This window comes from Aotus nancymaae, unplaced genomic scaffold (genome assembly GCF_030222135.1).
Source record: "Aotus nancymaae isolate 86718 unplaced genomic scaffold, 86718_ANA_hifiasm-v0.15.2.pri h1tg000003l, whole genome shotgun sequence".
Taxonomy (NCBI): domain Eukaryota; kingdom Metazoa; phylum Chordata; class Mammalia; order Primates; family Aotidae; genus Aotus; species Aotus nancymaae.
The window spans coordinates 76115719-76140018 of record NW_026988414.1 but is presented as its reverse complement, the minus strand read 5'-3'; the positions used below and the strand labels follow the sequence as shown (position 1 = coordinate 76140018).

At 39.7% G+C, this 24300-nt stretch overlaps 2 protein-coding genes across 7 annotated transcripts in view; both read left to right on the top strand.

Annotated features, from left to right (window-relative positions):
• Positions 1–7026, top strand: part of UBE2Q2 (ubiquitin conjugating enzyme E2 Q2) — a 64333-nt gene extending 57307 nt beyond the window's left edge. For 5 of the 6 annotated variants that reach the window (XM_012457708.3, XM_012457707.3, XM_021668263.2 and 2 more), the window contains 2 exons: positions 3222–3288; positions 5385–7026. In XM_012457708.3, the coding sequence (XP_012313131.2) occupies positions 3222–3288; positions 5385–5416 (99 nt within the window). In that variant the 3' untranslated portion in view covers positions 5417–7026. The remainder of the gene's footprint in view (positions 1–3221; positions 3289–5384) is intronic. The other variant, XM_021668260.2, reaches the window with a different exon arrangement.
• Positions 7027–9841: 2815 nt separating this feature from the next.
• Positions 9842–24300, top strand: part of FBXO22 (F-box protein 22) — a 30989-nt gene continuing 16530 nt past the window's right edge. Inside the window, exons 1-4 of the mRNA XM_012457701.2 lie at positions 9842–10085; positions 10452–10590; positions 21014–21101; positions 21926–22021. Of these exons, the coding sequence (XP_012313124.2) occupies positions 9943–10085; positions 10452–10590; positions 21014–21101; positions 21926–22021 (466 nt within the window). The 5' untranslated portion in view covers positions 9842–9942. The remainder of the gene's footprint in view (positions 10086–10451; positions 10591–21013; positions 21102–21925; positions 22022–24300) is intronic.

Genomic DNA, 24300 nt, shown 5'->3' with positions numbered 1-24300 from the left:
TTCCAAAAGCGACTACATAATTGGAAGTAAATCACTCCTCAGTAATCGCATAGCATTTCATAGGTTTAAATGAAATATTGGTTGGCTGCTTGTTTGTTATTTTCTTCCCTTATTCCTTCCTGTCTACATCAAGTATAATTATTGGTATAAAAGAGGTTTTCAATACCCATTACTAAACTGCATTCTAGCCTGGGCAAGAAAGCAATACTCCCATTCTCTCTCTCTTTCTCTTCCTTTTTCTTCCTCTTCTTCATTCTTTTTTTTTCTTTCTTTCTAAAAAAAAAAAAAAGAAATTTAGAAATTAAACACCCTGGTAAATCATGGTTTTAAAAAGTAAAATGACCTGTAATCCCAGCACTTTGGGAGGCCGAGGCGGGTGGATCCCGAGGTCAAGAGATCGAGACCATCCTGGTCAACATGGTGAAACCCCGTCTCTACTAATACAAAAAAATTAGCTGGGCACGGTGGCGCGTGCCTGTAATCCCAGCTACTCAGGAGGCTGAGGCAGGAGAATTGCCTGAACCCAGGAGGCGGAGATTGCGGTGAGCCGAGATCGCGCCATTGCGCTCCAGCCTGGGTATCAAGAGCGAAACTCCGTCTCAAAAAAAAAAAAAAAAAAAAAAAAAAAAAGTAAAATGAAATTTTAGAATGCTCTATGAACCATAATTAAAATACTAAAATTCTGTTTGTTCCTCTGTCCCCTCCTCTCCTTCCCTCTTACTATCTGGAACATTCAAGAAGCTGATCTTTTTCAGTGAACACCACCTCAAATACTGAAAAGTAGAAAAGGACAGATGTCATTCTCTGATCTTAGTTAAATCTGTAAGTTAGTACCAAAACCAGAAAACAAATATTTATTTGTGGAATTTTAAAACTCATGCAGACAGCCTTTAGGTCAAACAGGGATTTGAAATTAAAACTACAGAATATCTAGAGAATAGCAATAATGCAATTATTACTTATCAGAGACTAAAGAAGAGCTCTGAGGAATGTTCATTGCCAAATCCTTATGCCATTAAGAAAAGAATGAAAATTAATCAAGCCTCTAACTCACTGTTAGGACAGTAAAAAAAGCCTGAAGGAGGCCAGGGACGGTGGCTCATGCCTATAATCCTAGCACTTTGAGAGGCTGAGACAGATGGATGGCCTAAACTCTGGAAAGACCACCGTAGGCAACATGGTGAAATCTCTCTCTACTGAAAAAAAACCTACAGAAACAAAATGAAAATTAGCCAGGCATTGTGGTGGGCACCTGTTGTCCCAGCTACTCGGGAGGCTGAGGCAGTAGAATTGCTTGAACCCAGGAGGTGAAGGTTGCAGTCAGCTGAGATCTAGCCGCTGCAGTGACAGAGTGAGACTCCATCTCTAAAAAAATCTGAAGGAAAGCAGAATGGGGAAATTATTGAAGATGTACAAGCAGAAATCAGTGCATTAGAAAAATAGGAAGGGCTAGACAGACCCCCAGTACAGTAAAGCCTCTGCAGAAACATTCGTTTTAACTGGGGTTTGAGTACCTTGCTACTGATAATTGAGACTGGAAAGGCCAGCATTATTTTCTCCTTGTATTTTGGATGGTAGGCAGTAGGGTTGGGAAGTGACTGCTTCAGTCTTTTGGGAATTTCAGGGTATATGTACTTTTTATGTGTAGTTTGTTTGTGAATCTTTTATTTTGTCCTTTTTGTGAAAATACTAAAAAAAAAAAAAACTTTTTCATTAATGTTAAAAACATGTTACTATACATTTTATGTTCAGTTTATTAGGTGCATTATGGCAGGGTTTTACTATTTTAAAGAGCTCTTAGATGTTGAAAAAGACTACCCTGTAGAAAAATGGGAAAAGTGCTTACATAAATTTAACATCATGTTAAAAAAAATGGGAGAAAGATATAAAAAGTCAGAAATAGAAATAAATAGCTCATGAACATAATGGAGACATGCTCAATCTCAATAATAGAAATACAAATCAAAACTATACTTGGAATCTCTCTTAGCGTATTGTCAGAAATCACAAAGATTTGAAGTACTGTGTTCTGAGGCTGCACTGAGGCACTCTCATAGATGGCTGGTGGGCAGACACATTTATACAGGTCTGTAGAGGGCAATGTATACTCAAAATTACTAAGGCATATATCTTTTGACCCAGCAGCTCTACTCTAGGACATTTTTACCAGTACTCAGCAGATATATGTACAAGGTTGCTCATGGCAACACTTTAACAGCAAAATATTGACCACAACCTGATGTCTACCAAATATCCATATAATAGAAATATTTCAGTGTTTAAAACCTATGTTCTATACTGATATGGAACATTCTCCAAGATATGCTAGATGAGAAAAGTGGCAGACCAGTGTCTGTAGCATGCACCTGTTAGTGAAGGAAAGCTGGGGACAATGGCTAATAACAATGGCTGTACATGAATATTCTTGTATAATCTTAAAGAGGAACATACAAGAAATTAGTAATAGTGGTTAACTTGTATGGAGGAAGGGAGGAAACTGGGTGTTTAGGGGACAAGTAGGGAGAATTTTCACTTAGGATGTAGGCATTTTTGAGTCTTGTGCTGTGTGAATTTATTACGCAAAAAATTCTGTGACATAATATATTGGATAGATGGGTGCCACTATGGAGAATGCTCATGGTATATTAGTTGGAAGTTAAGATACAGGTTGGTTGTACTTATGGTGACAAAATTAATCCTAGATTTGGCTCCTTAAAATTTTTACCAAAAGAGGGCTCCTTTAGTAAGCTTGGTGCCAATAGGCATTCTTTAGATTTCTAACTTAAAATGTCATTCATATGTGTAGTCGTGGAAGCTGAATACTTTCTTATCTGAAGGTAATATTTTATAGGGTTTTTTTAATAGAAGTTATGTGAAGAGAGTTTGAGTTTTATTAACATCCAGGTATTATTATTTAACTTGATTCAGCAACATGGAGATTGACTCTAGAACCAGAAAGCTTTGTACTTGTGCAATGGTAAGAAGACTTATAAAAATGAACTGTGAGTCTTATTGATTTTCATTGGGGTACAATTTTGGTTTTATTCTTATAAAATTATAGAGAATAATGAAATTGAGAAATGACACTATTAAGTTAAAATTGTTTTTGAAATGGAGATGGTTTCCTGTGTTCTTTTAAGCACAATGTGATGCATTCATAAATTTATTATAATAATTTTTACCTAATTACACTTGATTTGAAATGTGTAATTCTCTTTCAGAATCAGTATAATCTAGCAAGAGCCCAACAGTCTTATAATTCCATTGTACAGATACATGAGAAAAATGGTATGTTTAATTCAATAAGTATTTATTGCTGTTTAAAACATTTTAGATAATGTATTAATATTACCGTTTTATTTTTCTGTTTTTGATTTAGTTTCTTAAAATACCGTTACCATAGTAAAAAAAAAAAAAAAAAAAAAAAAAAAAAACTTATGTGGCATACAGAATCTTTTAATGACTCTCTAACATTGTGCTTCATTAAAAATTTTTGTATCCTATACACTCGGCCTAGGTATTTCAGAGTCAGAATCAAGATTTTTTTTTTTTTTTTTTTTTAAGTAGATTAATGAATGACTCACTTTACTTACTTGAAATCAGTGGTCTTAGGTTAGGAATTGAGTTAAAGGCAACTCTTTATTGATGGCGTTCTTGTTATAACTAGAGTGCAGTGGCTATTTACAGGTGTAATCATAGTGCACTGCAGCCCCCTGCAGCCTCGAGCTCCTAGGCTGATGCCATCCCCTCTCAGTCTCCCCAGTAGCTGTAGGCGCAAGCCACCACGCCCATAAAGTATTCTTGACTTTGCTAGAAATGTGTCAGTTTGTGACTTAGATTTGTGTTTTGTGTTCACTTTTATTTTAATGACAAAGCAAACTTACCATTCTTTCAGTGATTGCTTACTTATGGAAATAGTATTCAAAAGAAAATTTTCAAGCAGAAGAGAGAAACGATAAAATTTGAGGACAAGGCCAGGTTTTCATAATAACAATTTGTAGTGCACAAAATTAGTAGATCCAAAGAAACTTGTATACTACTTTATAGATACTTTATAGATCTTGGCATATTCATACTATTCTAAAGTTTCATACTAAACAGTACTTAGTGTAATTTGCGTTTTTATGGAGAGCTTAGGTTTTTGTGGAGCCCGGGAAACAGATTTTTTCTCATTTTTATTTCTTAAAGCAAACATTACAACCAGCATTCAAAAAATATTTACAGAAAGTGCTGTATTTGAGAGTGTGGGTGTGTGTAAGCTTAGCTGTGATGAAAGAGTAAAAGATTCAGAATCAGGAGAGATGGCTTCTAGGGTTTTGTTTTTTTTTTTAATCTTTAAAAAATTTTTATTTTTCTTATTTGTAAAAGATTGACAGACATTGTGCTTTTCATGTACAACGTTTTGAAGTATACATACATTGTGGAATGACTAAATCTAGCTAATTAACCAAGGCATCACCTTACATAGTTTCATTTTTGCGGTGAGATACTTGGCATCCACTCTAAGCATTTTTCAAGAATATAGTATATTGTTATAGTCACCATGTTGTACAACAGCTCAAGACGGGTTCTAGGTTGGCCTGCTACTAACTCGGATTTTGGGGATAGGCATCACTGCTCCTGCTGCGATGGCTTCTGTGTCCTTGGTGAAATGACATTATGACTCTGATAATAGTCCAAGTTCCTCATATCCTAAATTTCCAGGATTTTGTTTGGGTGGGGAAATAAGTACTTTGAATGAGGTTTACTTTCAAGTATAGAACTGAAGTAGAATAAAACTTATTCTTTTAGTCTAATATTCCACAGTCATCTTTAGTTAGAGATGCCATTAATACAGAGCTCTTGTGTGGAAAATTCAAATATAATTTATTCATAGAAAATAACTTTCTGTTGTGAAATAGCAAAATGCAGTGTTACCACTCCAATTGTAAGTTTAATTTTTACAGTAGATCAGGTTTGGTGGTTCAAACCTGTAATCCCAGCACTTTGGGAGGCAGAGGTGGGTGGATCACCTGAGGTCAGGAGTTCGAGACCAGACTGACCAACATGGTGAAACCCCGTCTCTACTAAAAAAATAAAAATAAAAAAATAGCCAGGCATGGTGGTGCTTGCCTGTAATCGCAGCTACTTGGGCAGCTGAGGCAGGAGAATTGCTTGATCTGGGAGACGGAGGTTGCAGTGAGCCAAGATTGAGCCATTGCACTCTAGCCTAGGCAACAGAGCGGAATGCTGTTTAAAACAAAAAAAAAAAAAATTTTTTTTTTTTTACAGTATATTTAAACGTCAAAATTATGAAGAGAGACTGTAGCTAACCTTATTACATGCCAGTTCTTCTGATTGGTTTAAAAATTAAAGTATTTTAACTTTTTTTCATTCTATTTCAGGCTGGTACACCCCTCCAAAGGAAGACGGCTAAATATGTTGACTGTTACACGTCTGGACCAATGTTGCTTTAAAGAAAATCTTTCCAACATGCAGACACAAGCTTTGAGTGCCCCTATTGCAGCAGTACCGAAGACGTTAGTTAATAGATATTTTAGTGGATAATCTGTCAACTGACATCCAGTATAAGTTATAGCCTTTGCATTTTGCTCATTTTAGATATCTTGGACTGAGCAGTGGGGACTTTACTGTATTTTTCCTGATAAATACACATACTGGTCACTCCTTATCTCTTTTTCTTGAAAAGTGAACTTTTTAAAGCCGTCAAGTCAGCATCAGGCTACTGAAGTCGTGGCTTTAAGATAACTTTTCTATATTAAGCCCATGGGTTATAAGGATTTGCAATATATTGTTCCATTTAGAGCCAATACAAGTTTAATCAATGTTCAATATTGGTTTTGAAAATTTAAGGCCTTCTAAATCGTAGTAGCTCTTTCATGTTTAAAACCATTTTATGATATTGCCAAAATAATGACAGGAAACCTACTCATTAAATTTTTAAACTTTTAATGACTATGTGAAGATATGAATTGTTCTCTGAAGATATAATCTTAATTGAGTTGTATTGTACTTTTTAGGCAAAGCAGTGTAAAACTATGTTAATTAAGGCTTGTGAGTAGTGGTTTCCACTGCGGCATCAGAGTCTTGCTGGGCTGGATCTGCTGCTTGTTGGTTCAGTGTTTCTTATGAAGAAGAGCCACAGGATAGAGCTGAAAGTTATTTGAAATACTAAGTCATCTTATGTTTCCATTTTATTAACGGGATGTTGCAATCATTTGTAAATTAATAAACTTATAAAGTGATTGGCACAAAGACTCCTTGAGCAAAAGCTGCATAGTTAAGTACAAAAAGATACTTAATTTGGAGACTCTTAGAATAATTTTCACCATAGTCATAAAAATGGCTTTTACATTGAAAGATTAATAAAAACTTTACATATGTTAATTTTTTTTATAGAACCTGACTCAAATCAAGTTACTCCCCATTTTATTGCCTTACCTGAATCAGTCCTTTTTTGGTTGGTAATAGTTTTTTTTATACACCCAAGTTTGATTTAAAAGTAAATTCTAGCTATTAAGCACTTTTAACAAGAAATCCAGAAGCACATTTTTCTGCACAAACCAGTTACAAAGCTCAAAAGTGTTTTCTTATGCAATTGCTTTGAGATTCAGTTTTTAACTTTGTAAACCACATCCAAGAGACTTGGCACTTCTACATTATTGTGTGTGTTTAATTTCTTTTGATTCTATTTTGGTTAAGAGGACAATAAACAGATTTTCTGGTGTTCTTGTTCACTTGGTTACATTTGTATGAAGTTCTGATTGCCAGTTGCTCAGATAACAAGTGACAAGGCAGAATTCTTTAAAGCATTAAAGTTCCTTAAACCTAAGGCTAAATCTTGAATACATTATTGAATTCTTTAATATCTTGATGGCAAGCAGATTGATAGCTGCACATTTGGCATGCTTTGTTTTATGGATTTTATTTTTAATTGCAGATTTTATTTGGCAATCTACAGTAAATTTTGTAAACTTGCATCAAGTTTATGAATAAAGAACTATTTAAAAATTTTGTTTGTGCTGATCATGGCAAGCAAAAAATTACTTTGTCATTTTTCCCTCATAAGAAAACTCTGCTTGATTTGTTTGTAGGCTCTCTTGAGTTTCTGGAATAAGATATTTAAGGAGGGAAGGGGTGAGGGGAGGCTTGGAAGACAGGCAGATTTAACAAGAGAAAGTGAAAGAACCTAGAAATGGTCTGTACCCACTTGGTATAGTCACCTTTTCCTCAGCGTTTTTTTCTCTTCCATTCTCATTACAAATTCAAGTGCTACTTTTTCCTTATGACTATCCCTAGTTCCCACAGTTATAATAATCTGCTCCTCCTTTAGTGTACCCATGGCCTCCTTGCACACAATTGACAGGTTATTTCACATACAAGAAGTCCAGAGGTAGGACAACTCCAGATACTGTACATATGGGCTTTGCTCTGCTTCCTTGAGATTTTTTTCTATGTTGGTTTCATCTTTTGATGGCATATGTGCAGCCACCTTACTTGATCCAGAGATAGATAATGCCTGTCTTCTAGTGTCTCCTTAGGAGGTGAGGAAATCTCTAAAAGCACCATCCCATCAAGCACACTGCCTCTCACTTTTCCTTGGTTAGATCAGGGGACTGTGCCTACCCCCAGACCAATGGCTGGTGAAAGAATGAAACCATCATGATTAGTTGCACAAATGGTTCTTAAAGCATGATTTGGGGAACACTGGAGACCCCTGAGACCATTTCAAGAAGTTTTAAAGGACTATTTTCATAATATTAAAACATTTGCCATTTTCACTCATTCCTTCATGAGTGTACAATGGAGTTTTCAGAGGCTACATGATGTAATTTTGCAACAGATTGAATTCAGAAGCAAGTAAGAGAATCTACCTGTCTTAAGACAGAAGGACTTGCAAAATGTAAAGTGATGCCATCACTGGTAAACTGTCCTCTTTCCCTACTTTATATCAGCCACAAAGAAAGAACGTCTACTCAGAAAGGCAATCGGGTTTCATTCAGTAGCCAGAGAATGGAGAAGGGGAGCTTACCCTCTAAAGGCACCTTTTTCCGGAAGGATGGGAGGCGGGGGAGTTGAAAGAGTTAGTTGAGGGGGGGGCGGGGGAGGTATGAAGGGCATGCACAGGCTGGAGTTCCAGACAAGCAGGCCCAGTCCCTGAACATGCTGCTTCATATATCCATGTACACAAGATGCCAGTGATCTTCCTTCAGGGGAGAGGATTTTAGCATTATAATGTTAATGATCCAAAGGTAATGTCTGTTTATCTTCCTCTGGTATTCAGCAAGGGGTCAGGAAGCTCTGGTGATAACTGGGCCATCTGGCTTCCTTAAGCAGCTGCGCCCATAGACTAAAACAAACTGGCTGGACTTGGTGGCTCATACCTGGAATCCCAACGCTTTGGGAGGTGGAGGCAGAGGAATATCTTGAGGCCAGGAGTTTGAGACCAGCCTGGGCAACAGAGAGACCTTGTGTCTACCAAAAAAAAAGTCACAGCTATTCAAGAGGCTTATACCAGTGACAGTGTCACACTATTTACCAGTTGGGTGGGGGAAGGAAGATTTGGGAAATAGCTGAATTCCACAAAAATATTTTGTTAATGTGTAACATGTTTTTTAAAAGTATTAACATGATTTAATTTTTAATATGGTAAATATTGATAATCAAACTATTTGGTCGTGTGGATATTTTAGGCGTAAAGGGTCCTGAGGCCATAATGAGAACTGCTAATTTAGACCAAGTTTCTACTCAAGATCTGGCGATCAAATCAGGGCTCCCTTAGGAAGGAATTGGCGGGAGAAATGGATGTTCGGTGGGGACGCACCTGTGTCTGCTGTGCTTCCATATCTTCTGTGGTTCTCAGTTTGAGCATGCATTAGAATCGCTATAAAGTTTGTTAAAACATAGATTGCTGGGCCTCACCCCCAGTGTCTGATTCAGGAGGTCTGGGGTAAGGACGGGGAATGTGCCAAAACTTAATAGTTCCCAGGTGAATCAGATGCTACTGGCGGGGAACTAGTGCACAGCTTGGGGCCTGCTTCACCGCAATTATCTTACTCAACTTCCTTAGAATGGCAGGTGCTATTTATACCATTTTACTCATTCAAAACTTTAAACCTGAAGATCACAACGAGTTAACTAAGTTTACAAGGAATAAAGGCAGTGATTTTCACCACTAAGACAATTTTTTAAAAGCAAACACAGTTCAAAAATTGAGTTTATGCTACTTAAACAGGCATTAGGGTAAGTATTACCTAGTCCCTGCAAGGAATCTGTGAATTAGAGAAAGATGTAGGCTCAGAAATACGGCGGTGCCAGGGCAGTGAGAGACACAGAGGAAGAATTTATCTTCACTGCAGGAAGCCTCCTAGAAAGTTGCCCAGCACGGTGGCTCATTCATGCCTGTAATTGCAGCATCTTCGGAGGCCCAGGTGGGAGGATCGCTTGAGCCCTGGAGTTTGAGACCAGTCTGGTAAGCACAGCGAAACCTGTCTCTACAAAAAATACAAAAATTAGCTAGGCATGGTGGCGGGAGTCTGTAGTCCAAGCTACGAGGGACACGGAGGCAGGAGGCTCGCTTGAGCCTGCGAGTTAGAAGCTACAGTGAGCAGAGGCCGCGCCACTCCACTCCCGCCTTGCCACAGCACGAGACCCAATCTTAAAAATTAAAAAAAAAAAAAAAAAAAAAAAAAAAAAAAATTCGGGTGTATTATGGAACGGATGACTGCATCCTCGGAGCACGGGCTCCAGGACCTGCACCGGAAACCCGGTGGCCAGGGGTCGCACCGGCGTTGCCACTCCCACCTTCTCCATCAGGCGGAAGTGGTGCGGGCGCCTGCTCAGTGCGCGCCGGCCGAGCAATCGTGTGCCGAGCAATCGTGTGCCGGCGTAACCGGGTCCTTCCGAGCCGCCGTAGGACTGGTTCCGGCGGGCTGGTGAGGAATGGAGCCGGTGGGTGGCTGCGGCGACTGCCGCGGCTCCTCCTCCGTAGACCCACGGAGCACCTTCGTGTTGAGTAACCTGGCGGAGGTGGTGGAGCGTGTGCTCACCTTCCTGCCCGCCAAGGCATTGCTGCGGGTGGCCTGGTGAGGAGGGGAGGCGGGAAGTTTGCATCGGGACACGCCGTGGGCATGTCCCAGACTGGCGGGGTGGGGAGAGACCCTGGGGACCCAGGACCGCCCCCGGCTCCTTCGCCCTACCTGAGGTGACCTCCACCCGCGAGGTATCTTCCAGCCGTAGTGCCCGCGGGACTTCCCTGAGGAGCGAAGTTCCCCTTAAGGTTTTCCCCACAACTGGCTCTCCTGGACCAGCGCCCTGACACCTACCTCCCCCGGGGGCTTCGGATCCCGTAGGGATCTCCTGCTGCTGCGCCAGCAGGTGGGGGTTTGTGAGCTGTGGGAGAGACGAAAATGAACGTCCGTTCGCAATCCTTTGTGCGTTTGCGTCCCCAGCGTGTGCCGCTTATGGAGGGAGTGTGTGCGCCGAGTGCTGCGGACCCATCGGAGCTTGACCTGGATCTCCGCAGGCCTGGCCGATGCCGGCCACCTGGAGAGGCATTGCTTGGTTCGCGTGGTAGCCGAGGAGCTTGAGGCAAGTAGCAAGGGGTGTCATGCACAGTCAGTTGCAGGTTGGTGGTTCAGTCTTTGAGAACTTTTTTTTTTTTAATCCCAGTTTTGTTAATTCAAGGAACATCTCCTCGTGCCGTGAAAAAATTTTGTAAACATTAGTTTTAGTGACTACACTGTAAGGATGTGTCATGATTTATTTGACCGTTTATCAAATGTTGGGCCTTATAAGTATCCACATTTTCACCATTAACAACAACGCTGTGCAGAACCTTCTCTCCACCTGCTTCCCTTGAAGCAAATTTTTGTTGCGTCTGTTTTACTAGGAAGGCAACTGGGTGTGTTTTGCTCAGTGTAGCACACCTAGAAAGCCAAGAACCAAAACTAAAAGCCAAATATTTCAACTCCCGATCCTGTACTCTTTTGCTTCTCTGGCCCCCAACTTCACAAGGGGAGCCAGTACCTGGAGAGATAAAGATTCGGACTGTGGAGTCGGAGGGGCTGCAGGGTGTACCATCTCTCTGAGGTGTGGGAGGGCGCCATTTGACAGTGAAGTGCCATCCTGATGCTCTGTCAATCTTTTTACTTCCTACCGCTTACAGACATAACCACAGTGCAGCCGTCATAATCAGGAAATTATCACTGATAGATTTCTACTGTTTTATCCTCAGACTCGGTTCAGGTTTCGCCAGTTGTCTCAGTAAGGTTCTTCATGGCGAAAAAGGTCTGTTCCCAATTGCAAGTTGCTCTAAATAAGTCATGTTTCTTTAGTTTCCTTGGATCTGGAACAGTTTCTCAAGCTTTGCTTGATTTTTCCCAATCTTGACACTTAGGAAAATTACAGGCTATTTTGTAGAACATCCATCAGTTGGCCGTGTGTGAGGTTTCTTACTAGATTGTGTGTTTCTTACTAGGTTTGGAAGGAAATAATCTAGAAGTCATGCTGTGCTCTTTTCACGGCATCCTTTAGGTGGCATGTGATTTCCATTTGTCTCGTTATTGGTGATACTACCTTTGATTACTCGATTAAGGTGGTGCCGGCCAAGTGTCTCTTCACTAAAATCACTTCTGTAATGATTAAGTGTTTTGTGAAGAGATAATTTGAAACTATGTAGATGTCGTGTTTCCGATTCGTTTAGTTATATCTGTACACACTCTCCAAGTCTTATTTCAGTGGGATATAATCTGTTACTGTCAGTATTTATTTTGGTGTTCAGTTTACCCCCGACCCCCAACCCCAGTTTGGCTAGGGGGAGCTCCTTCAGGCTGACTTCATTGTCTTTAGAGATGACTCCTTTATCTTTGACCACTTGTTATCTGGCACAAGGCATTCTAAGCTTGTCTTGGGTTTTACCTGCTTTGGTCCTGGCATTGGCCATTTGTCCATGAAACCCTGGCTCCTTTTGATGGAGTGTGATATTTAGAAATCAAGATCTAGATTCTTTAAATGTACTCCTTGCCATTGAGGGATTTGCTGCTTCAAAGCTCAGTCATTAGAACCAAGGAATGTAAGTATGTATATACATGCATGTGTGTGTATATAATCAGTATATATGTATACACATGTGTACAACTGTATTTCTATGTGGAAACTCATGAGTTCACACAGGCGCAGCCTTTTGAATCAAATGCAGGATGCTTTCTAAAAACAGATATTAAAAACCTCTTTTATGCCAATAATTGTGCTTAACAACGGAGACAGGAAAGAATAAGGGAAGAAAATAACAAACAGCCAACCAATATTTCATTTAAACCTATGAAATGCTATGCAATTACTGAGGAGTGATTTACTTCCAATTATGTAGTCACTTTCAAAGTAGGTGTAATATAATACTGAGAAAAATGTATGTAATGTGGACGTGGGGTGGAGAATTCTATAAATATTCACTAAGTTTACTTATTCCAGGTCTAAGTTCAAATCATAGATGTGCCTATTAATTTTCTATGTCGTTGATCCGTCGAATATTAACAATGTGGTGTCAAAATCTCCCGCTATTATTGTGCGGGAGTCCAGGTCTCTATAAATCATTAATAACTTGTCTTATGTATCTGGGTGCTCCTGTATTGGGTGCATATATATTTATAATCATTAACTCCTGTTGTTGCATTGATCCTTTTACCATTATGTAATGTCCTTCTTTGTTTCTTTTAGTCTTTGTTACTATTAAAGTCTATTTTGTGAGAGACGAAAGTTACAACTCCTGTTTTTTTTTTTTTGCTCTCCATTTAATTGGTGAATCTTCCTCCATCCCTTTGTTTTGAGTCTTAGTGTGTCGTTGCTTGTGAAATAGATCTGGATACAGCGTACCGATGGGTTTTGACTTTTTATTCAATTTACCTGCCTGTGTCTTTGATTGGGGCATTTAATCCATTTAAGTTTAGAATTAATATTTGTGAGTTCAATATTGTCATTTAAGGCTAGCTGGCTATTTTGCCCATTAGTTGATGTAGATTCTTCATTATAAAGATATTCTTTACGTTTTTTTTTTTTTTTTTTTTTTTTTTTTTTTGAGACGGAGTTTCGCTCTTGATACCCAGGCTGGAGCGCAATGGCGCGATCTCGGCTCACCGCAATCTCCGCTTCCTGGGTTCAGGCAATTCTCCTGCCTCAGCCTCCTGAGTAGCTGGGATTACAGGCACGCGCCACTGTGCCCAGCTAATTTTTTGTATTAGTAGAGACGGGGTTTCACCATGTTGACCAGGATGGTCTCGATCTCTTGACCTCGTGATCCACCCGCCTCGGCCTCCCAAAGTGCTGGGATTACAGGCTTGAGCCACCGCGCCCGGCATTCTTTACGTTTTGGTAAGTTTTTGGGATGACTGATACTGGTTGTTCCTTTCTGTCTGTAGTGCTTCTTTCAGAAGCTCTTGTAAAGCAGGCCTGGTGGTGATGAAATCTCTGAGTGCTTGCATATTCGCGAAAAATTTTCTTTTTCCTTCGCTTATGAAGCTTAGTTTGGCAGGATATGAGATTCTGGGTTGAAAATTCTTTTCTTTGAGGATATGAATATTGACTCCCACTCTCCTCTAGTTTGTAGGGTTTCTGGTGAGAGGTCTGCTGTGAGTCTGATAGGCTTCCCTTTATGGGTAACGTGACCTTTCTCTCTAGCTGCCCTTAGAATTTTCTCCTTTATTTCAATCCTAGTGAATCTAGCGATTATGTGTCTTGGAGTTGCTCTACTTGAGGAATATCTTTGTGGTGTTCTCTGGATTAGCTGGAGTTGAGTATTGTCCTGCCTTACTAGATTAGGAAAGTTTTCCTGAATAATATCCTGAAGAATATTTTCCAACTTGGATCCATTCTCTTCATGACATTCAGGTACACCTATCAATCGTAAATTAGGTCTTTTCACATAGTCCCATATTTCTTGGAGACTTTGCTCATTCCTTTTTACTTTCTTCTCTAATCTTGTCTTCTCGTTTCATTTCATTAAGTTGGTCTTCGACCTCTGATAGCCTTTCTTCTGCTTGATCAATTCGACTGTTAAAACCTGTGCATACTTCAGGGAGTTCTCCTATTGTATTCTTCAGGTCCATTAATTCACTTACATTCCTCTCTAAGTTGTCAATTCTCGTTAGCATTTCGTCAAACCTTTTTTCAAAGTTCTTAGTTTCTTTACATTGGGCTAGAACATGTTCTTTTAGCTCACTAAAGTTCCTTATTATCCACTTTCTGAAGCCTAAATCTGTTATTGGAATGCACTCGTTCTCCATCAGGCCTTGTTCTCTTGTTGATGAGGAACTGTGATCACCTGTAGAAGGAGAGGCATTCTGATTTTGGGTATTCTCAGCCTTTTTACGCTGGTTTCTTCCCTTCATTGTAAGTTCATCCACCTGTCGTCTTTGTAATTGCCTACTTTCAAATTAGGTCTCTGAGTGAACGTCCAACTTGTTGATTCCCAGCGCCAAAATCTGAGCAACCCACTGCGCCGGCCAAAACAGCAGCATTAAGATTCGTGGTGCTTTTCTGCCCGGGAATCTCCGGTCTGGCTTCCCTCTTGAGTCCCTTCTTCAATCAGGTAAATGGGTGACTCTGCCTTCCCGGAGCTCCAAACGTTGACCAAAAGGGGACCCAGTTCCGTTTATTCTGCACCAAGAACCGCCGTGCCTGGGCGCCGGCAAAACCGTGACGCCGGCCACAAGAGTCGCCCTGGCGACCCGTGCGCCTCCTCTGCTGGGAATCTTCCGGTCTGTGGGTAACAAAAATTCGTCTGAAAGTGTAGCGTCCTCACGTTCTGTGCGCTTTCTCTGGGAGCTACAATCCTGAGCTGCTAGTGATCAGCCATCTTGGATCTCTCTCAGTTCTCATCATTCTTAATGTATTTAGATATTACATCAATGCCCCATATGTAACCAGTCTTCTGTTTCCCCCTTCCTTGGGTGGTCTTTCTCCTTACCCTATTTGGGCTCTGGAACTCTCATCCCAGGGAGCTGGCCAGTATCCAAAGGCAGGCTTGTTAGAAAACTTTTCTTTTCTGGCACTTTGTCCCAACTCTTGCCATCTCTTTCCAGAAGTTTATCATTTGGAAAAATTCAAAGTGCAGGCAGACTTTTCCTCAAAAATGTTCTCTGGAGCATCATTTATAATAAGGGATACTAAAAACCTAATGTTAATGTAATGAAGTTATTAAATTACAAACTGCAAGTACGTTAATGACAAGAGAAAATGTTTATTTTAAAAGTGAAAAGACTGTGAAATTGCGTATTTAGTATCATCTGAATTATTAAAGACAAAAAAGAGAGTAGAAAAGAAAGCCAAAATGTTAGCTTTTGTTTCTATTTAATGTTTTTAAAAACTTTTCTCTCTGTAGTCATTGTTTTCAAATTTTACCACAGCAGGCATTATTTTCCTACAGCTTTAAGAGTTTATACATTGTAGTGGCTGTTACAGCCGGACAGACTTAGGTGTGAACCCTAGCTTTGGCGTATAACAGCGGTATGACTTTGAAAAAGCTACTTAACCTCTCTGAGCCTCAGGTGTGATCTCCATAAAATAAAAAGAAAAATAATGATTTTCCTATGCCCTTATAGAGTTGTTGTAAGGATTCAATAATGAAAAGGTAATGCATGTAACACATTACCTAGTACAGGGAGTATAAGTTCTCAATAGATGTCTATTAAATACTCTTTTATTAGTATCATTATTAAAGTTCACAGAGTTCAGTAATGCCCATAGAGGAGTTCTGCATTGTAGTAAACTGCTGGTGAGACAAACACACGAAAACTCTACTTAAATCATACGTGCTGATTGTGTTTTCCAAGTTATCTAGTGGACAATGGGTACGTTTATAGCCATAAAGAAAGTTGATTTAACTTTTCTATTAGAAATATTTTAAGTCCGCTGGGCACAGTGACTCACACCTGTAATCGCAACGCTTTGGAAAGCTGAGGCAGGCAGATCACTTGAGGTCAGGAGTTTGAGACCAGCCTGGCCAACATGGTGAAACCCTGTCTCCACTAAAAATATTAATATAAATATTTAAAAATATTAAATATATAAATAAAAATATTAAACTACAAAAATCTGGGTGTGGCAGTGCACACCTGTAATCGCAGCTACTCGGGTAGCTGAGGTACCAAAATTGCTTGGACCTGGGAGGTGGAGTTTGCATGAGCTGAGATTGCGCCACTTCACTCCAGCCTGGGGACAGAATGAAACTCTGTCTGAAAAGAAGAAAAAAAAAAAAAAGAAAAATATTTTAATGTCCACCAAAAGCTTTATAAAGCAGCTTGCCATTCGTAACTTCTTTGAACAGTGGAACGTGGTGCTAGCTGTCTTACACTGTTCTTTGAGAACATTTCATATTGAGGCTTGTTATGTCACTGCTTCTAGTGTGAATTAGGAAGGAAAATTCAGCAATTGCTTTTCAGTGGCTGCTAGAAAGGGAAACTCATAAAATCTCAGGACCAGACTTTTAATCAGGAATAGGAAACCTGAGGCCTAAAAGCTTGATGAGGGTTATTTTGCCGGTTTGTGGTTAATTTTTATATTTTTCGTAGAGATGGGGTTTCACCATGTTGGCCAGGCTGGTCTCAAACTCCTGACCTCAGGTGATCTGCCGACCTCAGCTTCCCAAGTGCTGGGATTACAGGCGTGAGCCACCGGACCTGGCCCCTAAATCTCTTGAGTTCTGTTTCCTTTCCTCACTATACCAGGCATCACAGACTCAGATGACTCGAAGGTCAGGCAGGTGGCTGAAGAGGGTCGGGTAGCTTAACAGAGTGGTAGCGCCATGGCAGACTGGAAAGGCTTGCCTCTGCTTAGCCTTAGTTAAGAGGCACATAGTCTAAGTGTTACCATTGTGTCCAGTTTTTAAAAAGAAGCTGGAAATTCACATTTATGTAAAATTTTTTTTGGAATTTGAACGTTGGCATTCAGTTTACGTTTTTTAAAAATACTGTGTGGACCAAAGAAACCATATCCATAGGTCTTGGGCAACCCTGGGCCCCACAGGTTATCATGCTATCTGTCTCTTTTATTAGTTTATATAGAATGTATTCTGAAACATCTTGGCATTTCCCCAAATTATAATGGACCAACTTTTTTTTTTCCATTTAACCAACAGTGAGGCTTTGCTATATCCTAAGTACTATATTTTATTCTGGTAGTAAAAAAATTTTGAAAATAGCTAGCTTAGAAAAATATCTTCATCCTTTTCATTTAATTCAGCTACTTTGCCACTTGTTTTTGACTGGAAAGTTTAGTTGAAAACAGGTGAGTCTGAATAAGCCCAGCTCATAGGGAAGATAGGGCACAAATAAGATTAACTGGGGGTAAGGGATGTTGCATCTGAGGTCCAGAATACTGGGGGAGTTTAGGAAAAGGTTTTGGAGAGGAGGTGGCACTTCAGGTGTCTCTAGAGGGAAACAGTCTTAGGTTCCACAGGAAGAGAGCAACAGGAGATTATATGGGGAAGTAGGTGTGTCTGGGTAATATTAATAGTAAGCTAAGGGGCCCTGAAGGAAACTTGTTGGCAAGGCTGGATATGGAGGCTTGGAGTATTTGATTTGATAATCAGTGAAAAGAGGAGTGATACAGCCTGTATACCATCCCCAGTTCTGAGATTTTTGTTACTGTGATGCCTGTTCAAATAAAGCAAGTGCATCTTTTGCTGGTACTTATGTTTATGTTCTAAGAGCTTCAATTATTAAGAAAATGAACTTCTTGAGGGCTGGAATGAAGAAATAGGTGCTTAGTAAACAAAATGAAAATGAAAGAGCATGAGTGAAAAGTAAATGAGAAGTAGATGGCCTCAGAATGCCAACATTGACCTGAAAGAAGGTAGAGTACCAGCAGTTTGGACCGGGTGTTACTTTTTATTTTTAATTTTTATTATACTGTAAGTTCTGGGATACATGTACAGAACATGCCGTTTTATTATATAGGTATATATGTGCCATAGTGGTATTTCTTCTAATGCTATCCGTTCCCTAGGTTCCCACCTCCCAACAGGCCCTGGTGTGTGATGTTCCCCTCCCTGTGTCCATGTGTTCTTATTGTTCAACTCCCACTTATGAGTGAGAACATGTGGTGTTTGGTTTTCTGTTCCTGTGTTAGTTTGCTGAGAATGATGGTTTCCAGCTTTATCTATTCCCCTGCAAAGGACATGAATCATCCTTTTTTATGGCTGCATAATATTCCATGCTGTATATGTGCCACATTTTCTTTATCCAGTCTATCATTGATGGGAATTTGGGTTGGTTCCAAGTCTTTGCTGTTGTCAACAGTACTGCAATAAACATGTGTGTGTGTATGTCTTTATACTAGAATGATTTATAATCCTTTGGGTATATACCCAAGTAATGGGATTGCTGGATCAAATGGTATTTCTGTTTCTAGGTCCTTGAGGAATCACCACACTGTCTTCCACAATGATTGAACTAATTTACACTCCCACCAATAGTGTAAAAGCATTCCTATTTCTCCACGTCCTCTCCAGCATCTGTTGTTTCCTGACTTTTTAATAATCACCATTCTAACTGGCCTAAGATGGTATCTCATTGTGGTTTTGATTTGCATTTCTCTAATGACCAGTGATGATGAGCCTTTTTTCATATGTTTGTTGGCTGCATAAATGTCTTCTTCTGAGAAATGTCTGTTCATATCTTTTGCCCACTTTTTGATAGGGTTATTTTTTTCTTGTAAATTTGTTTTAAGTTCCCTGTAGATTCTGGATATTCGCTCTTTGGCAGATGGATAGATTACAAAAGTTTCTCTGATTCTGTAGGTTGCCTGTTCACTCTGATGATAGTTTCTTTTACTGTGCAGAAGCTCTTTAGTTTAATTAGATCCCATTTGTCAATTTTGGCTTTTGTTGCCTTGTTTTTGGTGTATTAGTCATGAAGTCTTTGCCCATGGCTGTGTCCTGCATGGTATTGCCTAGGTTTTTTTTCTAGGGTTTTTATGGTTTTAGGTCTTACGTTGAAGTCTTTAATCCATCTTTAGTTAATTTTTATTTAAGGTATAAGGAAGGGATCCAGTTTCAGTTTTCTGCATATGGCTAACCAGTTTTCCCAACACCATTTATTAAATAGGGAATCCTTTCCCCATTGCTTTGGTCAGGTTTGTCAAAGATCATATGGTTGTAGATGTGTGGCATTATTTCTGAGGCCTCTGTTCTGTTCCTTTGGTCTATATATCTGTTTTGGTTCCAGTACCATGCTGTTTTGGTTACTGTAGCCTTGTAGTATAATTTGAAGTCAGGTAGCCTGATGCCTCCAGCTTTGTTCTTTTTGCTTAGGATTGCCTTGACTATACAGGCTCTTTTTTGGTTCCATATGAAATTTAAAGTAGTTTTTTCTACTTCTGTGAAGAAAGTGAATGGTAGCTTGATGGGGATAGCATTGAATTATTGAGAGTTTTTAGCATGAAGGGGTGTTGAATTTTATCAAAGGCCTTTTCTGCATCTGTTGAGATAATCACGTGGTTTTTGTCATTGGTTCTGTTTATGTAGTAGATTACATGTATTGATTTGCATACATTGAACCAGCCTTGCATTCCAGGGATGAAACCAACTTGATCGTGGTGGATAAGCTTTTGATGTGCTGCTAGATTCAGTTTGCCATTTTTTTATTGAGGATTTTCACATCGATGTTCATCAGGGATATTGGCCTGATATTTTCTCCTTTTGTTGTGTCTCTGCCATGTTTTAGTATCAGGATGATGCTCGCCTCTTAAAATGAGTTAGGGAGGAGTCCTTCTTTTTCTGTTGTTTGGAATAGTTTCAGAAGGAATGGTACCAGCTCCTTTTTCTATCTCTGGCAGAATTTGGCTGTGAATCTGTCTGGTTCTGTGCCTTTGTTGGTTGGTAGGCTATTAGTTACTGCCTCAGTTTCAGAACTTTTTATTGATCTATTCAGGGATTTGATTGCTTCCTGGTTTAGTCTTGGGAGGGTGTATGTGTCAGGAATTTATCCATTTCTTCTAGATTTTCTAGTTTATTTGTGTAGAGGTATAATATTCTCTGATGGTAGTTTGTATTTCTGTGGGATCAGTGGTAATATCCCCTCTGTCATTTTTTATTATGTCTATTTGGTCTATATAATATTCTCTGATGGTAGTTTGTATTTCTGTGGGATCAGTGGTGATATCCCTTCTGTCATTTTTTATTGTGCCTATTTGATTCTTTTCTCTTTTCTTCATTAGTCTGGCTAGTGGCCTATCTATTTTGTTAATCTTTTCAAAAAACCAGCTCCTGGATTCACTGATTTTTTTTTGAAGGGTTTTTTTTGTGTCTCTACCTCCTTCAGTTCTGCTCTGATCTTAGTTATTTCTTGTCTTCTGCTAGCTTTTCAATTTGTTTTCTCTTGCTTCTCTAGTTCTTTTTTTTTTTTTTTGAGATGGAGTCTCTGTTGCCCAGGCTGGAGTGCCGATTCTCCTGCCTCAGCCTCCCCAGTAGCTGGGATTACAGGCACATGCCACCACGCCCTGCTAATTTTTTGTATTTTCAGTAGGGACAGGGTTTCACCATGTTGGCCAGGCTGGTCTTGAACTCCTGACCTCAGGTGATCCACCCACCTCAGCCTCCCAAAGTGCTGGGATTACAGGCGTGAGCCATCGTGCCGGGCCACTTCTCCAGTTCTTTTAATTGAAATGTTTTGGTGTCAATTTTAGATCTTTTCTGCTTTCTCCTGTGGGCATTTAGTGCTATAAAATTTCCTTCTAAACACTGTTTTAGCTGTGTCCCAGAGATTCTGGTGTATGTTGTGTCTTTGTTCTCACTGGTTTCAAAGAACTTATTTATTTCTGCCCTAATTTCATTATTTACACCCAGTAGTCATTCAGGAGCAGGTTGTTCAGTTTCTATGTAGTTGTGTGGTTTTGAGTGAGTTTCTTAATCCTGAGTTCTAATTTGATCGCACTGTGGACTGGGGATACTTTAAGAGACCATGCAAAAGCATTCATGGATTCCTGGGATCCAATTTCAATTTTTGTTTTTCTTTTGCAGAATGTTCGCATCTTACCACATACAGTTCTTTACATGGCTGATTCAGAAACTTTCATTAGTCTGGAAGAGTGTCGTGGCCATAAGAGAGGTAAATATCAAAAGAAAAGGTTTCGTTTCTGTTTTTTTCATTATGTGCCTTCTGTTTGGAGTTCAATATTGTACTCATCCTGAGAGTTAACTGACTATCTGAGGCTCTGCGACTGCCACCTGTAGTATCGTGAAAAAATCTATCTTTGAACCTTGACAAACCCTTTCTGCTTCAGATTGATTTCTAAACCTTGTGCTGCAGTTGAAACAAATTTGTTAAAAAGGTGTTTTTCTCATTTTGAGATGCTTTAATTCTCCAGGCACTTTTTATTATTAAAATAGGATGTATGACTTTGGCTATTCAGGCCTTTTACTATATTGGAACATGAGGTCCCATTTACGGAAGTTATGTATGGAAAGGTGCATTTTTGGCTTACTGAGGGAAACGGCAGAATGGTATCCAAGATGGGCACACTGAGGCCCCAAGTCAGACTTAGATAATGGATTCTCATTGTCTCATTTGAATCCAGTTAACTGTTTATGCAGTCACATAGTAGTTATGCTGCAATATCAGCTGAACAGAAACGTACAATAGCAAATCTAAAATTCAGCTGTTACTGTTAAATTTGACATCATTGGAGCAAAAGCAATATATGAACAAAGGGGAAAGGCAGGCTAGTGATGCAAAAGATCAGATTTAGAATTTAAAAACCAGGGCCAAAACAGGTAAAGTGTTTGTTTTAATCAAAGCTCTTAGACCTTTATGTAGAGCATTCTGGTGTCAAGTAACTTAAAGATTTCCAGTATTTGCTTTTTTACTTTTTCATTCTCAGATTTGACTTTAAATGGATGATAGTTAATCATTTTGCTACTGTATTTTTACAGCAAGGAAAAGAACTAGTATGGAAACAGCACTTGCCCTTGAGAAGCTATTCCCCAAACAATGCCAGGTCCTTGGGATTGTGACCCCAGGAATTGTAGGTGAGAGAAATTAGCAACTTGATGATTTTCTCCTTGCATTAATGTGGAGTCCTTTGGATTGGTGAATTATTTGTAGCTAAAAACCGCATTTACATTTCTGGCCATCTAAAATACAGTAAAGTTAGTCGTATTTACCATGGGCGTTATATTTGACTTATATTAATGTTTATTAAGTTATTGCGGTTAGTATTTCTCATCTCAAGGCTACCTGGATAATGCATATCTAGTAGTCATTCATAAAAGGGGAAAGATCTCATTCTGCCTCCCTTCAAATTAGGAAGTATTTGTGGGCATTTTCAGAGTTTTGTCAGTTTAAGCAGTATTGTTTCTTGTGGGTGGGGGTGAGATGGGCTGGGATTAGGAGCAAAGATGAGCCTTATTAGGAAACTTCTGTTTCTCTGCTTTGCTACCACTGTTTGACTTCTGTAGCGTGAGGTTATGCCCCTTTCTATGCTTGATTGCTGCTGGTAAATTTTGCTGGTTTTTATTGTTTTTGATTCTTTTCTGTAGCTAATTGGGGGAGGAGAGATTCTGTTGAGGCAGTAATGAGGCAGTGGTTAGATACCTGGATTGGAATGCCAGCTGTACCGATTAATATCTGTAGGACTTTGAGCAAGTTACTTGACTTCATGGGGCTTCACTGTCCTCATCAAGGAAGTGGAGATGATGACAGCAGTACCTTCTTTGGAGGGTTGTCAGGATTAAATGAGTTAACACTTGTAAAGCATTTACACTAGAGAGACACAGAAAGCAATAAGTAAATGTTAGCTGTTATTTTATTTTATTTTTTGAGATGGAGTTTTGCTCTTGTTGCCCAGGCTAGAGTGCAATGGCATGATCTCAGCTCACTGCAACCTCCACCTTCTGGGTTCAAGTGATTCTTCTGCCTCAGCCTCCCAAGTAACTGGGATCACAGGTGCCTGCCACCACCACACCTAGCTAATTTTTGTATTTTTAGTAGAAACCGGGTTTTACTATGTTGACCAGGCTGGTCTCAAACTTGTGACCTCAGGTGATCCACCACCTCAGCCTCCCAAAGTGCTGGGATTACAGGCGTGAGCCACTGCGCCTGGCTGCTGTTATGTTTTTTTGTTTCAACTCAGTAGTATTCTACTGAGCATTATTATTTTTAATCTTCACTGAAAAATTTTTTTTATCTGAATTTAAGAGTCTTGTACAGTAAAGTCAAAAGGATTTCACGTGTTTACAAATGAATATTATTTGTTCAGTTGCTGTAGCTTTGGTTTCTAAAAGGCTTAACATTTAAAAAAAAAGAGTTTATTTCCTTTTGGCTGGGTGTGGTGGCTCACACCTGTAATCCCAGCACTTTGGGAGGCCAGGGCAGGTGGATCACACTTGAGGTCAGGAGTTCGAGACCAGCCTGGCCAACATGGCGAAACCCCATCTCTACTAAAAAATGTAAAACAATTAGTCAGGTATAGTGGCTCATGCCTGTAATTCCAGCTACTCGGGAGGCTCAGGCAGGAGAATTGTTTGAAACCAAGAGGCAGAGGGTGCAGTGAGCTGAGATTGCATCACAGAATTCCAGCCTGAGTGACGGAGTGAGACTCTTGTCTCAAAACAAAAAGTTTATTTTTTTTATACTAGTAATAGTTATTTATTGTTAGAAAAAGAAAAATTAGAAGGTTCAGGTAAGCAAAAGCAAAAAAATTAAGTACCTTTAAGCACCACAGAGCTAACCACTCTATTATGATGTTAACCTTTATTTACATATATATGTAAATATAAAAAACCAGATGGGCTGGGTGCAGTGGCTCACGCCTGTAAACCCAGCACTTTGGGAGGCCGAGGTGGGTGGATCCCGAGGTCAGGTGTTCAAGACCAGCCTGGCCAAGATGGTGAAACCTCATCTCTACTAAAAACAGAAAAATTAGCCAGGCGTGGTGGTGGACACCTGTTATTCCAGCTACTCGGGAGGCTGAGACAGGAGAATTGCTTGAACCTGGAGGGGTGGAGGTTGCAGTGAGCCGAGATCGTGCCACTGCACTCTAGCCTGGGCAACAGAGTGAGACTCTGTCTCAGGAAAAAAAAAAACACAGAATATAATTTTCTTTAGACTTGTAACCTACTATGTTAGTCTGCTAGGGCTACCATAACAAAATACCACAGACTGGGTGGCTTAAACAATGGAAGCTTATTTTCTCACAGTTTGGGAGGCTGGAAGTCCAAGATCAGGGATGGTCTCTCTGAAGCTTGCTTACAGCTGTTTTCTCATTGTGTTCTCACATGGCCTTTTCTTTGTACATAAGCGTGCCTGG